Consider the following 16,065-nt stretch of genomic DNA (forward strand, 5'->3'; position numbering starts at 1 on the left):
AATAAAAAAAAAACAATATTAACAATAGCAACTTAGCATGCTGCTTTTTCCAAAACTTTAAAGCATGTTATCGAAAGACTCTACTTAGAATCAACTCATTCATTTCATCAGAAGTGAAAAAGTGAGTTCTCGGAACCAAATATTAACATAATTTGCTTTGGGAGGGAGGTAATGGTTTCTGAGGGGCACGATTTATCTACTACAATCTATCATTTTATATTCACTATTTAAACAAGTTTTCCCATATAGTTGCTCTTTGGATTTTTCTTTGCAGCCTGTCTCCAAAGAGGATTAGATGAACGTGCACGCCTTTTTTATATTATTAAAATGGGTGTTCAGTCATAGGACCGTTAATGTGCAATTGGGAGATTGATTTCTTCAATTGTATGAAATTTTTTTTACGACTCTCTATGAAGTTTTAGAGTTATGAGTGCACTCTTGGTTTAATAATCTATTCAGGGTCAAATCATAATATGATTGTCATCCTCCATTGGGTCTCCATGACGACTATAACCGATTTAGGCACTAGGCACTTTTAGACACTAATTTCCCCAGAAAAGTCTCATAATGTCTGACATTAAGGAGGACCCAGGGACCTATTCAGGGTCTATTTGATTGAAGTTTTACTAACTGTCTGTAGTCTTTTTAGCCTGCCTTGCACTCTAGATGAACAAAATGATCCCAGAAATAAATTCTAAAATATGTACACTAAATTAGAATAAGATCTAGGATGAACAACTGAAAATAAGGTCTTGTGGGTCTGGTAGTGATTAACAATTGTGGAATCTTATCGTAGAGAATCAGATTTAGTCCTGACTTCTTCCACCGTCAAACTTAGGCTGTCAGTTCTGTTCCCGTAGAACATACAGTATAGTACTTTCAACCTAAAGACGTCAACCTGCACAACCCTCCAGTTACGATGAGAAACAGTAACAGGTCCTCGACTTATCTCGAAGCTTAACGTCTATTCCCTTACCAGCACATGGTTGGCGGGTCCTGCTGGTAGACTGAGCGGCACCTCGTCTCGGAGGGTGTATCTGGGTCTGAGCGCCCCAGGAGGCAGGGCCTGTGCCTGGGTGCAGTTGGTGCATGAGAGCGGGGCGCAGGGGCTGGACAGGTCCAGGCACTGGCCCTGGAAAGGACACCACTGCTGCTGTGGGGGGCATGAGGAGGGCGGTGGGGAATGGCCGCCCGGGTATGAGGGCACACACACAGCTACCGGAGAGCAAACCGGACCCCCGCAACCTGAGAGACAGAAATGGGAAGCAGATTACGTTTATTTTTTTAGGTTCATTCAAAGTGCTTTACATAAGACACAAGACATACGTCTTATGTAATGTACAAGGGATATACGAAAACCAAGGAGAATAACAGAAGCACAGAAATAAAAACCTCAAAAACAACCAGGCTGACAATTCACTGAAAGGCAGTGGCAAATATTTTAAAATAGTGATCCATCCGTGTAATCATCATTTATTTATATCCGTGGACCTGTTCTTTTAAATAACAATTTTTACCAGCGCGAGGAAATGTGATGCAGGAATATGGCCATGAAGCCCTGAAGGACTTGCGTAAACATATCGTGACATAAAAATCCCATTCGGGGGAGAATGAAAGATATAAATATGCGTTGTGCGTTCACAACTTCTACATCATTTTAATAAAAAGAAGGAAAAGTAATTCTGTTCCGCCATCGGTGGTTTTATGTTTTTCTTTCTCGCGTCGGTCCTTTTCTTTGCCTCCTTCTCTCATACTTTGTCTCTGCCGTGTGTAAGGGGGTGGTAGCTCAGGCGGTAGAGCTGGTGGTCTAGTGATCTAAAGGTTGCTGGTTCGATCCCAGGCTCCTCCAGCTAGCATGCTGTAGTGTCCTTGAGCAAGACAATTAACCCCTAATTGCTCCTGATGGCTGCGTCCGTCGGTGTTTGAACAATTGTAAGTCGCTTTGGATAAAAGCGTCTGCTAAATGACTAAATGTAATTTAATGTAATGTGTGGGTCTGCTCCCCCTTCTCAACCTCTAGAACACCTTTCAAGAGGGGACACATGAGACAGAAACACGACTCAAAATAAAAACAGCAACTCGGATCTAATCCGCTGTAAACGGCATCCTGGCGTGTCCACCTCTTGCAGGGACGGGAAGCAACGATCCTCAGACCTTGGCTATGTCCTTCTTCTTTTTGGCCTAGTTTCTTTCTCTTCTTCACCTCCCTAAAGGCCCTGAGTGAAAGACTGAGAGACCGGATCGGTGTGTGTTTGTCTGGAGATGTGGGCACAGGTGTTTTTCTTTCACCTGTAGAAATAAGTGTGAAATGTGTGTTTGTTGTGTGCGTGTGTGTGTGTGCGCACGAATAAGCAATGACGTGTCATTTAATGTGTGTAAGCCAGGCGATGTTGAGTCCAGGTCACCGGCCTGTGTGTGTGTGTGTGTGTGTGTGTGTGCGCGCGCGCGTGTGCGCGAGTATGTGTGAGACTCACCAGGCAGGAGCAGGTGCAGGCCGGGGTAGTGACAATAGGGTCTATAGATCTGAAAACGGACCCGCGTGTGTGAGCTCAGCTCCCGCGTGACAAACTCTAAAGATGACAGACGTCCCGCCTGGACGATGCTCAGCGCCGGGAACAACAGCAGCTGGACGCACGAGCAAGAAAGACGAGGGACAAAATGAATGAGTGCATCAAAGATCAGTGCGCGGCTCGGTATTTCATGGTCAGGGGGACCCTCCTTCCTCACCTCCACAGCTCCGCTGGACGGCGGCGGCGGGGTGGTGTGCGGAGAGTAAGAGGGGGGGATCCGGAGCGGGTTGTGGGAGGGAAACACAGCCAGGCCCACCATGAAGACCCCGGCGTCCGGAACACGAACTGGGCAAACAAAAGTTGCGGTTTGAATGCACATGTGGTTTCCAACAAGTTTGTAGGCGAGAGAATAGGATGAAGGCGGAGGGAGGGGGGCGGTCCGGTCAAAACAAACATATACAGTGACAAAATGTGGGAAACTGCAGCCCCTGCAGCAACAAACAGGGCTGTGCGCCCTAAAGCAACAAATTCTTGCACTTTACACAGAAAAAGGAAAAAAAAAAAAGTGACAAGTAGTTTGGACAAAAGCCCCGAAGACACAGAGGAAAAAAAAACAAAAAAACACTAAAACGCAGAGAAGTAGCAGCTCATGAAGAACATCGAAGGACATTTCAGGGTGAGATTTCCAAACCGATTCACACATGCATAACACTAACAGAGGTTGAAGCACACACACACACACACGCACGCACACACATGTGCATTTGCGCGTGCAAACACACACACACACACACACACACACACACACACACACTGTGGATTTGACATTAATAGTCTCTTTAAAACGCACATTTCAAGATTCACAGAGCACTTGGAAACATCACCGGTTGACATGTTTAGAAAACACACTTCACTGAACACAGCAAAGGTGTGAAGTCAAAAGAGATTGTGATTTTTTCCAAGTCAAATATCTCACCGGAAACACCTCACCCAGATTCCTCCTATGACAAAATCTATCGGAAAATGTTCTTATTCCTTTTTGAAAGAGAGAGAGAATATTGGAAGAAGGCCTAAGGCCAGGTAGCGCCAAGCATTAGTAATTCGTGCTGGCATGTTGTGTGCATGTTGTGTTGGTGAGCGCAACCATGCAGTCGGACCTACTTTGAGCGCTGTACTGGCAGATGTAGGCGCGGGTGGCGCTGCACAGGTGGGAGCTGGTTTTGGCGTCCTGGTCGAGAGAGACGCACACGCTGCCGGGGAGAGGCGAGCGCGTGGCCAGGCCGCCCTCGCCCTCCCACGCCTCCGAGCCGTTCACCCAGCGCAGCTTTCCGGGGGAGTCCACGTCACTCAGACCCAGCCACGCACCACGCCCCTCCCTAGAAGTTAAGTAGGCACAGGATACACATTGTATAATACATTTGAAGACTCCAAAAATTGGGTATTGCCTGTTTTAATACATTTCCGAAAATGCAATTTGCAATAATGTAATGATAATTAGGTTATCAGTAAAATCGTTCTAGCAGTAGCAGGCATGCCATTTCTTTTTGCATTCATCACATTTTTCAAGCAACTTGAATGCAATACACGTACACTCGCTGAACACTTTATTTGCGCCAACTACACCTACTTATTCGAGCAATTATCTTATCAGCCAATCGTGTGGCAGCAGTGCAGTGCATTAAAATCATGCAGATACGGGTCAGCAGCTTCAGTTAATGCTCACATCAACCATCAGAATGGGGGAAAAAAATGTGATCTCAGTGTTTCAGATGCCACCGGCATGATTGTTGGTTCCAGACGGGCTGGTTGGAGTATTTCTGTAACTGCTGATCTCCTGGGATTTCCACGCACAGCAGAGTTTACTCATACCCTTTTTCCACTGCACCAAAACCCGCTAACACCCGCAAACATCTGGCTTTCCTCTTTAGTCGGGCCACACCCGGCACTCAGTCCCAGGACAAATGAACCTGCAATAGTCACGGGTGTGGCTTGGGGATGGTGTGGCTTGAGCAGCCACATCTGTCCTGGGTCTAGGGGATTGGGCCTAGGATCAGTGTGGCTGCACACCTGTTGCTCATTGATTAGTCCAACAAGCAGCAGGTAAAACTCCCATCTTCACACCCACACACAGGAGAGGAGCCCGTGTTCTACATCCTTTGGGGCTTGTTCCACCTAGCCCACTCCCTACAATAAACTGGTGTGTTTCTACTGCATCGTCTGTCTCTGTGCTGGAGGGCCCTGAAAACGACATTCAGGCAAAACTCCTACAACGGGTTTTTTATCGACTCCAGCTCAGATCGGCAGCAATGGAAACATGACACTGGGTAGGCACCCTAATCACTGGAAACATGATACGCCTCTTTTCCAGCACATTCGTGATATCCAACGTGATACACCAGAAAAAAAAAGAAAGGCATACTCGTCGACTGAACTCTGTAATCACCTTAACTGGTAAACCTGGTAACCCATTTACCTGCTTTTTACACACTAATGTTGGTGTATAAACGGTATTAGAATGGTACAAAAACCTTCTTCCAGCACGATAATGCACCATATCACAAAGAAAACGTAGTCTCAAACCGGTTTCATGAACATGACAATGAGTTCAATGTTCTTCAGTGGCCTTCCCAGTCACCGGATCTGAATCCAATAGAAAACCTTTGGAATGTGACAGAACGGGAGATTCGCAGCATGAATGTGCAGCTGACAAATCTGCAGGAATTGCGTGATACAATCATGTCAACATGGACCAGAATCTAAAAGGAATGTTTCCAACACCTTGTGGAATCCATGCCAAGAAGAATTCAGGCTGTTTTGAGAGCAAAGGGAGGCCCTACCCTGTATTGGTATAGTGTTCCTAATAAAGTGTTCAGTGAGTGTATAGGATTGCAGGATGCTTACATTATTCTACAGCTATTCATTGCATGATTATGATTATTCAACTTTTTAAATTAAATTTACAATCTATATTTTTCAATTATTCTCTGAGCTTAATTTGGTATTTTTAATATGATAACTCTTGATTGTGGTTACAGTCCATGAAACAAATGTGATGCTTTCTATGTCAGAGGTACCTGATTTCTAGTGATGTACGCTTAGTCACCAGCACTAGTATTTGCTGCGGTGGATGACACCAATGTAGACTGTAAACTTCAGTAGGATGGATCATATTGATCCTAAAACTCTGAAACTACAGCAGTGATATTTAAAATTAAATTTAAAAAAATTCTAAAAGTATTCTCAATAAATGTTGTCTGAGACATTGTCTGCATTAGACACAACCTCTGACGGCATTGAGAGAGAGCACATCTACAGAGATCTGTTTCCTGTGATCTTCCACGCTACAAGCAAAAGCCTCCATGCATTTAATAAATAGAAAAGAAAACTTTTATATTAATCCACGGTTTTTAGTCAAGCAATTTAACTTCATTTAAGTGCGATATTCCCGGAGAACACAGCATCTACTGCTGCAGGCACAGCAGACATCCACGGTAGAGCAGAGTGCTTTCTCTACTTAACCTCCAATTTGCCGTCTACCCATATACATTTGTACATTTGATGTATAATAATACATAATACATTTGTAGGTGCAATGGTAATAAGAACATGCTAATAATAATATGGTCATAGTAATAATAATAAATTGCAATTATTGCATACATCTCTTTTCATCTCTTAAGTTATTCCTAGTCGCCTTATTTTTAAAATGCATTATGGTTTGAGGGAGAAAAGGGACGTTCAGGCTTTTTCAAAAATATGTTTTGTTCATGTGGCTCCCTGAGCTGGGAGAGACTGCACTACAGCACTTATCTTTTTGGTGAGTGGGTAGAGAATAAATGAATGATTTCATTTCTCAAGGATATTGTCGCTGAAAAGATATATGCTATCAAAGTTAAAATTGCCACTATGTGAAAGAATAATCAGGTATAAGCGGATATGCAGCCCGTACACTATACTGCAGAAGGGAAGAGGAAAAAAAAGGCGTAGGAGAGAGAGAATAAACTCCATCTGCTCCAAACCGATAGAAGACAAGAGGAAAGTTGGCAGATGTTTACGTTGGCCGCCGCATATTTCTATGCGTAATTCCCACAGAGCAGTCCCCTCAGACTGCAATGTATATAAATAATGAGAAAATGATCGAGAAAATACCCACACAAGCACGCTCACACAAACATGTAATCAGGCTGTAAACCATGAGCGCACAGCTGTGCTTTCACAGATGCCTTGTCGTGTTTTTCTGTGACTCTTTCACCCTCAGAGATCGAGCCTAGGTGGCCCTCGCATCAGCACCCGGCACCAAACTCTCATCCTGCATCACCACATGAGGTCCGTCACGCTCAATGCATCCACCGAAAAGGAGAGCATCGAAGAGACAGATTAAAGGGGCGAGTTGTGTGAGATTTAGAAGAAATTGTAAAAATAATTTTGTGTTTACGGTAGCGGTCTCATTTACTGGAGCAACCTCACACATGGCGGCATAAAAAATAACTGTTATTTCGACTACGTTAAGACCCTACGTGCTTTATGGGATGTGTTTGAAGATTCTTCATGCAAACTCAATAATAATAACAATAATAAGCCTAATTGAAAATATCAAATGTTAGCCCATATTCAGCTCCTGCTCAAGAGCTTCCTGCGTTTCATTTCCATTTCCACTTCCTGCGTGTCCCATTCGCCTCCCTGAAACAGACCTTAAACCTTTTTTTCATACATTTAATTGGCCCCCTTAATTCGTTCGTCGAGTTCTAGTGGAATTAATTGATTGACTCTAATTCCTCATTCAAAAGCCCCTTTCTTTCCATTTCCATGCTCTTTTCAGGCCCTTTGTTATCTGAGGCTCATTGTTTGGAACGCCTGCACTCTTCTGGATGGTGCAGGCGTTTCCAAACAGATATTTCCTTATAGAGCATCAACTCCGGATCGTACTTTTCCAATACAACACATATAACATACAGTATAACACAACTCATACCACTGCTAGAGCCTAGCGGTGGCTTTAATTTAATTGATAACGCGCATTGAAGATTACATGGAGTGAAGGGATTGCCACATGATAAAATGATATCTAAAATGATACCGGCTAGGGTGTCCTGGTGACTCAACCAGATAAGCGATAAGAGACTCAGGTATGAATATATGGAATCCGGCCTGCGGTCATTTGCTGCTTATCTCTCTACCCCCTGCCCTCCATTTCCTGTCTCTATCTACAGTAAAAAAAAAAAAAAAAGAATAAAAAAAACAGGCCATAAAAATACACAACATTTTTTTTTATCAGCTGCGGCATTATTGTTGGCTGAGATTGGAAAAGGGATTAGGAAAAGCCGTCCAAATTCATGTTACACAAATTTGCGTCAAATCGACAACGGTGGAAGCGATTCCCACATCCGTGGAGCAATCTGTCCCACAGGTGACAGCTGCGCAACTCCCGAGTTTGACAAAAAAAACGCGGCGTGAACCCCCCCCGCCGTGATTATTCCGGCTCTCGACGCAGTCTCCGCCTCCAAAGGCTCCATTTGAAGTTGAACGTCTCAGCTCAGCACCTTCACCTTAACTGCATCTCGTCCAAAGCGCGGGGTTGCGCACGTTTCCTAGTTGGAGATTCTAAACTGGCCCTTACAGTAGGCGTGAACTGGTGTCCCCGTTCACCAAGAAAAGCGGGTCCAGACAACGGATGCTGCGGCAAACTAGATGAAGCTCACCGAGTTTTTTCCCCAAAGGGATCTGACATCAGAACGGTTCCATGGAGGTCTGGCCAGTCTCAAGTCCTGATTTTTCAGGAGTGTTTCATTTGTTTTCAGAAATACAAAAAAATAAAAGAGAAAGTAATATGAGAAAATAATCACCCGAGGTTCATGTTGCCACATGAGCAGTGATAACGTGTTAATTAGCCTTTTTGGATGTTGTGCACCTGGTGTAGTTTGTGGATTGTCACTGTGCGTCCACTCGCTGATGAAAACAATACAATTCTGCATGTTGTAGAGATGGCTTCACTTGTAGCTGATTTATTCTCATGTGTTTTTAACCAATCGGTAGAATTTGTAACCGCACACACACACACACACACACACACACACACACACACACACACACACACACACACACACACACACACACACACACACACACACACACACACACACACACACATACACACACACACACACACACACACTCTCTTTCTCTCCAGCTCTATTTTTCCGTTCTCATATACACATAAACACACTCACTGAGTCACTCTGGGTGCCAGCAGGGTGCGCAGTGCCTCGGTCCGCACTATTGCCAGCTCCCCGCCGTGCTGGGAACACTGGAGCCGAGCTGCGGTCCAGCCAAACTCCCCTGGAACGATCTGGAAGCAGCGGGAGGACTCGGGGTGGTAGACGCCGTCCCAGGGGCAGTGAGGGGAGGCTGGTGGGGGAGAGACGCCGTCAGGACACATTTCTTTTACGCCACAATGATAACCCGCCAACATGGAACGATACCGTTCAGGTTCTGTTGAACCTGATTTTAGACTACTACTTCTGTTTGGTCTTGGACACTTAAGGCCATCCCTGTTTTAACCGTCTCTCTTTGGACTAGAGACCGTGGCGACATTATTTGAGGGTGAAAATGCCTTCACACTAAAAATTTCATCAGCTGCGTGTGACACACTACACTCGTGGGAGATGCCATTCCGCAGTAACAGATTGGACTGTCAATCGAGAGGAAAAACAAAAAAAAAGAAGAAAAAAAACTGAATTATGGACTTTTGAGTCAGAAGGAAGGAAAATAATAAAAAAAAAAATATGGAGAGATGCTTTGTGGTCACCAAGTTTGAGTTTGGCACTCACTTTGGCAGCTCGTTGAGCAAGGAGGAAAAAGGCACAGAAAAGAACATCAACTACAAAATGCAAAGTTGTTTCATTTCGCTTTTTTTTAAGGCCTGATCTTTACAGAAGAAAATAGTGTGTGTGTGTGTGTGTGTGTGTGTGTGTGTGTGTGTGTGTGTGTGTGTGTGTGTGTGTGTGTGTGTGTGTGTGTGTGTGTGTGTGTGTGTGTGTGTGTGTGTGTGTGTGTGTGTGTGCGTGCGCGCGTGCGTGTGCGTGCGCGCGTGCGTGTTTTCCATACCCTTAGTGGCCTGGACTCCATCCTTGGTGATGGTCCAGTCCACAGCCAGACCCACCGAGCCCCAGCTGACCAGTCTGAAGTCCAGGCTCTGATTGGCTACGGCCAGAGCTGGACATCGCAGCTCCAGTTTGGGGGGCAGCGTCACAGTGACCTCCCCGAACGCAGACACCTGGGGCCGCACACCGTCACCCCGGGAAATGTTAATAGGATACCGGACGAATAACTGTGCCTTACAGGAGCATCCAAATTCAACCCATATACGTACAGTGGTACTTTGACTTACGAGTTAAATTCGTTCCGCGACAGAGCTCGTAATTCAATCTGCTCGTATAGCAAATCAATTTTCCCCATTGAAATTAATTGAAATGCCATTAATCCGTTCCAGCCCCCCAAAAACCACCCCAATTTTTTTTGTTGTTTTTAAATAAGAAAAATTTATTTATAAATAACAAATATTTTATAAAAACATAATAAAACATAATCAATTTGTAATGTAAAGATGCTGGCGGAGGTGGAGGGTGGAGGAGATAGGCGGAGGAGGTCACTTTCATTTGTTACTACACTTTATTGCTGAACTTAATTGCGACAATTTATTTTTAATTTTTTTTATCGCCAATTCCATCACACGCACACCCCGCTCATGTTTTTCTATGATTTCATGCTTTAATTCAATCGACATCAGCCGCTTCTTCCTCTCAGCACTTACGTTCTCAGGACCCATGGTTAGAAATTTTTTTTTGGCAAAATAACCGCACAAAAAGCACAAAACGCGAGCACAAAACACAAAAGAGATGCTTCCACGGTCAGGTAACCACGTGAAGTGAACGAGTGCGATGCGGGATGCTGGCCGGATTCGCTCGCCACGCCAGCTAGCGGCGGCGTACCTGAAGCTCGCTCCGCCTATCTCACATTTTTGCTCGCAAATCAATACAAAAAAAATCGACGGAACGACACCTCGTAAGTCGGAAAACTCGTATGTTAGTGCACTCGTAGCCCCCCCCCGTGCCGCCAAAACATCTCTGACCCGTCCGTTAGGGCTGAAGGATTTGGGAAAATAATCAAATTGCGATTTTGTTTTTTAGACCAATATTGCGATTGCGATTTAGTATGCACATTTTTTTCAAGTTCTTTATCTTATGACCAGCACAACATTGGAGACGGTCAACATATAAACTGCTCTTTCCTGTCGGCCAGGCGTTTAACTATTGAATCGTAAAAAGAAAAAATTTCAATCACAGTAGAATACTGACTGATTGATTTAACTTCAAGCCTTGTAATTGTTCAAATCTGAAAACTAACATTCGAAAAAATATGCCGTGTTCCAGCAGAAATGGGTTATTTTTAATAAAAATCTTGCATAGGCCTACGTCCACATACGTCCACATGCGTCCACATGCAGGGAGATTAAAATCCTCTTTTTCCTCTCTCACCTCTTTCTGTCCCGCCCACGCCATCAAATTGACCGGATATCGACCCGGCAGTCCGTACTTGTGCGTTGCGGTGGTGACCTCCGTTTCCGTGGTGTTCACCCGGGGTGAGAGGTCGCCAAAGTCCCAGGAGAGCACCACGGGGGTGACGGAGGAGGACGCTGCCAAGAGCAGCGCCTCGTGCACGCTCAGCAGCGGCAGCGGCTTCAGCGACACAGAGAAGTCCACGGCAAACACATCGTGGGCCAGAGTCCAGCCACACTCCTGGTACCACCCCCCAAAAAAATGTGATCGTTACCAAGATGAAAAGAACGTAACACAAACTGTGTACCGACAAAATCAAATATCACAATGTCTTTTGATGGATACGTCCACAGTGATAATTTGATGATATTTTGGGAATGTCTGTTGGTGCTTTCATAACATTTTTACACAAATGATAAAACCATCATTACTAATCTGGATATCATGGGCAAGTTGGTAGAGGCGTTGATTAGAGCAGTCTATGAAGTTACGAAAAAAGCATTAATTATTTAAGTGAACCTTGAATAATGCCACTGATAGCCACGATCCCAGACACACTCTCACAATCTCAAAATCATATCAATATATCACCCAGCCCGACCAATCTGAACACATTAAGTCATTGGATCAACTTTAAAATAAAAGTGCTAATATTTGTCAAATCGATAATTTGAAAAATAAAAAGACATTTTCAAAATTAAGAAATAAAAATGTTGTTTACGGTCAAGAAAACCTAAAAATATATAGGTTTAACAAGACTAAGCAATTTGATTAAGTTGAGCCAACGACTCCATTCCAATGATTAGATCATTAAACTATGACCGGCACACAAGGAGGTTCACTAGGACACCATTTTACCATTTTACCATCAATAATTTTAATGTAAAGTAATTTCAATCTGACATTTTAGCAGAGTGAGAGTGATTGAGATTGAGAGCACCAGTGAGTTCTCGTTGATATTTTGAGGCTCTTTAAAGAGCAACGTGCAGGTTGGCATACCCAGTGATTTAATGTGCATGATCTAGCAATTCGATGTAAATATATACACTACTCACAAAAAGTTAGGGATATGAGGCTTTCGGGTGAAATTTCAGGATGAACCTAAAATGCACTATAACCTTTACAGGTGAACTTAATTTGACCTTCTCTAAACTTTTGAATGCACATGTCCAACTGTTCAATGTTTCAGTACTTTTTGCACAACTTGCTGTTCTCTAACAAGGAGCTGAACGGCAAAATTCACAACAGGTGTTTGATCCATTATTCGACCAATACATTTCCTGGTTCAATTAGAACTGGTATGTAAACAGTCCTCTTCATCATGCTGTTCACATTCTGACATCATGAGACCAAGACGACACCTAACAACTGATCAACAGTACCTCGCCATTGCGAGGCTTCAAACAGGATGTTCTCAGAGGGAAGTGGCCACTGAGCTTGGAGTGTCACAGAGTGTCATCTGCAGGTTGCAACAACAAAAAGATACAGAGAGACTTGAAGAGTCACAGAAAGGCATAGAAGTGGACGTCATTTGGCCACATCCCACACTGGTGAGCGCTTCATTGTGAACAGTGCCCTGCAGAACTGGATGATGAATGCCACTCAACTCCAGGCACATTTAAGGGAGACATCAGACCATTCGAAACCGTTTCCATCAGCGTGGTCTGCGTGCTTGACGACCTGCAAGGGTACCTGACCACACCACCAGGCACAGGCATCATCGTCTTGCACGGGCCAGGGAGCATTTACGCTGGACGAGGGGCCAGTGGCCTCAGTGCTGTTTTCTGATGAAAGTCGATTCACGTTCAGCAGAAATGATGGCCGCCAACGAGGTTGGAGACGTCAAGGAGAGCGCTATGCATCAGCCACTGTTGTCACCAGACGAGCCTTTGGTGGTGGTGGTGTTACAGTGTGGGCAGGTGCGTCTAGTCAATACAGAACTGCCCTACACTTTGTGAATGGTACAGTGACAAGCCCATACTACCTGAATAACATCATTAATCCAGTCATTGTGCCCCTGCATGAACAAAACAGGCCTCATTTCATCTTCATGGACGACAATGCTCCAGCTCATGGAGGTGGCATCATAAGGGAACGGCTGCTGGAGACTGGGGCACCTCAAATGGAGTGGCCTGCACTTTCTCCAGACCTGAATCCCATAGAAAACCTCTGGGATGAGCTGAGTGGCCTTGTAGAGGCTCATAACTCTGTACCCCAGAACCTCAATGACCTGAGGGCCGCCCTTCAAGAAGAGTGGGGGGCCACGCCTCAGCAGACAATAAGTCGACTTGTGAACAGCATGAGACGTGGTTACTTTTACATTTACATTACATTTAGTCATTTAGCAGACGCTTTTATCCAAAGCGACTTACAATTATTCAAACACCGACGGACGCAGCCATCAGGAGCAATTAGGGGTTAAGTGTCTTGCTCAAGGACACTACAGCATGCAAGCAGGAGGAGCCTGGGATCGAACCAGCAACCTTTGGATCACTAGACCACCAGCTCTACCCACATGACAAGTTATTGAGACATTGACATTTTTTGTTGTGGTATACCCACCACTGTTGTTGGCTTTTGTTTCAATAAATTGTTTGCGATGAGGAAATCACCATTGCCTGCTTCTACTTAAATGCCCTACTTTCATGATATAATATCACTGTAGCGTGAACTTTTTACATTTTCCATAAATTTAACCCAAAAGCCAAATATCCCTAACTTTTTGTGTGTGTGTCGGTATGTATGTATGTATGTATGTATGTATGTATATATATATATATATATGTATATATATATATATATATATATATATTATTTTTCCTTAGAATTACAGCTGGACTCATTTTTCTAATGCCATCAGCCACAGCCGCCTAAAAACAGCAGCACCTTCATGACGTCGGGGTTGGTGCAGGCCGCCGAGCACTGCGACTCGCTGATGAAGTTGGGTTCTGAGTTGTCGCTGCAGAGGCACTCTCGCCGTGCCCCCAGGCCGCCGTAGCGCTGCGACGCTGCGAAGCACAGGCTGTTGCACTGGTCCCGTGAGAAATTCCCCGGCTTGGAGGACGAGGTGGAGAAGATGACCAGCTCACTCCGCCCCCCGCCACCGCCGCTGCTATCCTCCAGACACCCGGCGTAGTTCAGGCCTGGACATTTTTTTAAATGAAAATGTAAAAAAGTATTCATCGATAACGATCAAATTTGAGGTTAAATAACTAATTACACGTTCAAATTAATTATAGGTTAAATAGTAGCTGTATAGGTATATATAATAATAGCTAAAATAATATATACATAATTTATAGTGCATAATTTAAATCGTTTATATATAATTAAAATTTTCTAAAATTAAATATAACCATTCTCCGTCTAATGAATAGTATGCCTAGCACATAGCACATTGCCAGTAGCTATAAATAAATATTTAAAACCTTTATTTAAAAGTAAAATGAAATTGTACTTCATCCACGTTTTTCTCTACTATTTCCAACTATGTATTTCTGATATGTGTTTTCCTATCTTCTTCTTTCCTATCCATGCCAGCATTGTTGTTATTATGCATCTTGTACAGTATATCTATCCATATTTGTTTATTAAAAAAAAATATGATTATACACAGAGCCAACACCAGCAACCATACGGCCACTTAGCCCCTGCTATTGCCTTTTATATACTAAACAGATTATGATCTTATGCATGTGTGTGCCAGGTGTGTAGCAGTGTGTGTGTATGTGTGTGTGTGTGTGTGCGCGTTTGGTGTGTGTGTGCGTGCGTGCGTGCGTGCGTGCGTGCGTGTGTGTGTGCGTGTGTGCGTGCGAGTCTTGTGTACCACAGGTGAGCAGGCTGACGTTGAGCAGGGGCTGGTGCCGTAGGTCCGGGGGGTGGTGGCAGAGCATGGCCTCTGGGCGTCGAACTCGCACCCCCTTCTCCTGGAGCCACGTGACCAGCCGGAACAGCTTGCAGTCACACTCATAGGGGTTACTGCTTAGATCACTGGAGGGGTGAGAGCGAGAGCGAGAGAGAGAGAGAGAGAGAGAGAGAGAGAGAGCAATCTATACATATTTTACATATATCTATAATTATACATCTTACTGTGGGGTAGAGAGAGGACGGGGCAGGAGAAGGTTTTTGGAAAAGGAAACGAGGGCCAAGTCAAAGATGCACCATGCAGATGTGTATGCAAATGTGTGTTCCATTAGGGCGACAAGAGTCAATGCATTGAAAGAAAGAAAAAAAGAAAAAGAAAGAAAGAAAGAGAGAAGGGTGCACGCCGTGGCACTCACATTTGCGTTAGGTTGCACAGGTTGTCGCATATTCGTTCCTCGATGGTGGTGATTTTGTTGTTGCTCAAATCTCTGTGGGAGAGTCACATCGCGTCACTCGATTAACATTTCACCGCGTCAAGACCTCCGGCTTCTGCTGTGAATTGCCCACGGTGCACTGTCATCCACGGAACGCCCTTCCCCTCGGACGTCCTGACCCGAGCCCTTCACCCGAATATGACCTGACTTTGAATCGGCAAATCTGCGTCGACCGGCCGACGGTGCGGGAGCCACTCGACGATCCAAACAGTCCGTCAAACCTGCTTGACGTATTGTTTTTATGACCGTCGCATTGTATTATGACGTGACTTCCGTGTCACGCGAACTGAAATGCACTTAAAATTGATTTCCTCGTGTCTCGTATTTTCACCCGTGTACAGAGTCGCACATTCTCTCATCGCACATCTGCCGTCTCTTATCTTCTCTCTCTTCATCCTTAAGCGAGCCACTTCTCCTGAACGGGCTTTTTATTTATTTATTTATTTTCCCCTCCCCCCACTACTTTTTCCCCCCTGTTGCTGTCGTGATTTCTCACTCGTCGGTCAACCCAGTGAGCTACATAATGGCTCCGTTGTGCAGTGGTTTGGAAGGACCTGATGGAAACCAGTAGAGATACACACACACACACACACACACACACACACACACACACACACACACACACACACAGAGCGTGCACAG

At 44.5% G+C, this 16,065-nt stretch overlaps 1 protein-coding gene across 1 annotated transcript in view; it reads right to left on the reverse strand.

Moving 5' to 3' along the window:
• The window catches only part of pkd1a (polycystic kidney disease 1a), a gene marked incomplete at its 5' end in the record, with an annotated part of 74,744 nt that overhangs the window by 40,321 nt on the left and 18,358 nt on the right, over positions 1–16,065 (reverse strand). Inside the window, 10 exons of the mRNA XM_079999046.1 lie at positions 977–1,245; positions 2,475–2,625; positions 2,728–2,855; positions 3,672–3,886; positions 8,738–8,915; positions 9,615–9,783; positions 11,045–11,305; positions 13,952–14,208; positions 14,892–15,055; positions 15,346–15,417. Coding sequence (XP_079855172.1) covers positions 977–1,245; positions 2,475–2,625; positions 2,728–2,855; positions 3,672–3,886; positions 8,738–8,915; positions 9,615–9,783; positions 11,045–11,305; positions 13,952–14,208; positions 14,892–15,055; positions 15,346–15,417 — 1,864 coding nt within the window. The remainder of the gene's footprint in view (positions 1–976; positions 1,246–2,474; positions 2,626–2,727; positions 2,856–3,671; positions 3,887–8,737; positions 8,916–9,614; positions 9,784–11,044; positions 11,306–13,951; positions 14,209–14,891; positions 15,056–15,345; positions 15,418–16,065) is intronic.

The sequence above is a fragment of the Zeus faber genome (assembly GCF_960531495.2).
Source record: "Zeus faber genome assembly, chromosome: 4".
Classification (NCBI taxonomy): Eukaryota; Metazoa; Chordata; class Actinopteri; order Zeiformes; family Zeidae; genus Zeus; species Zeus faber.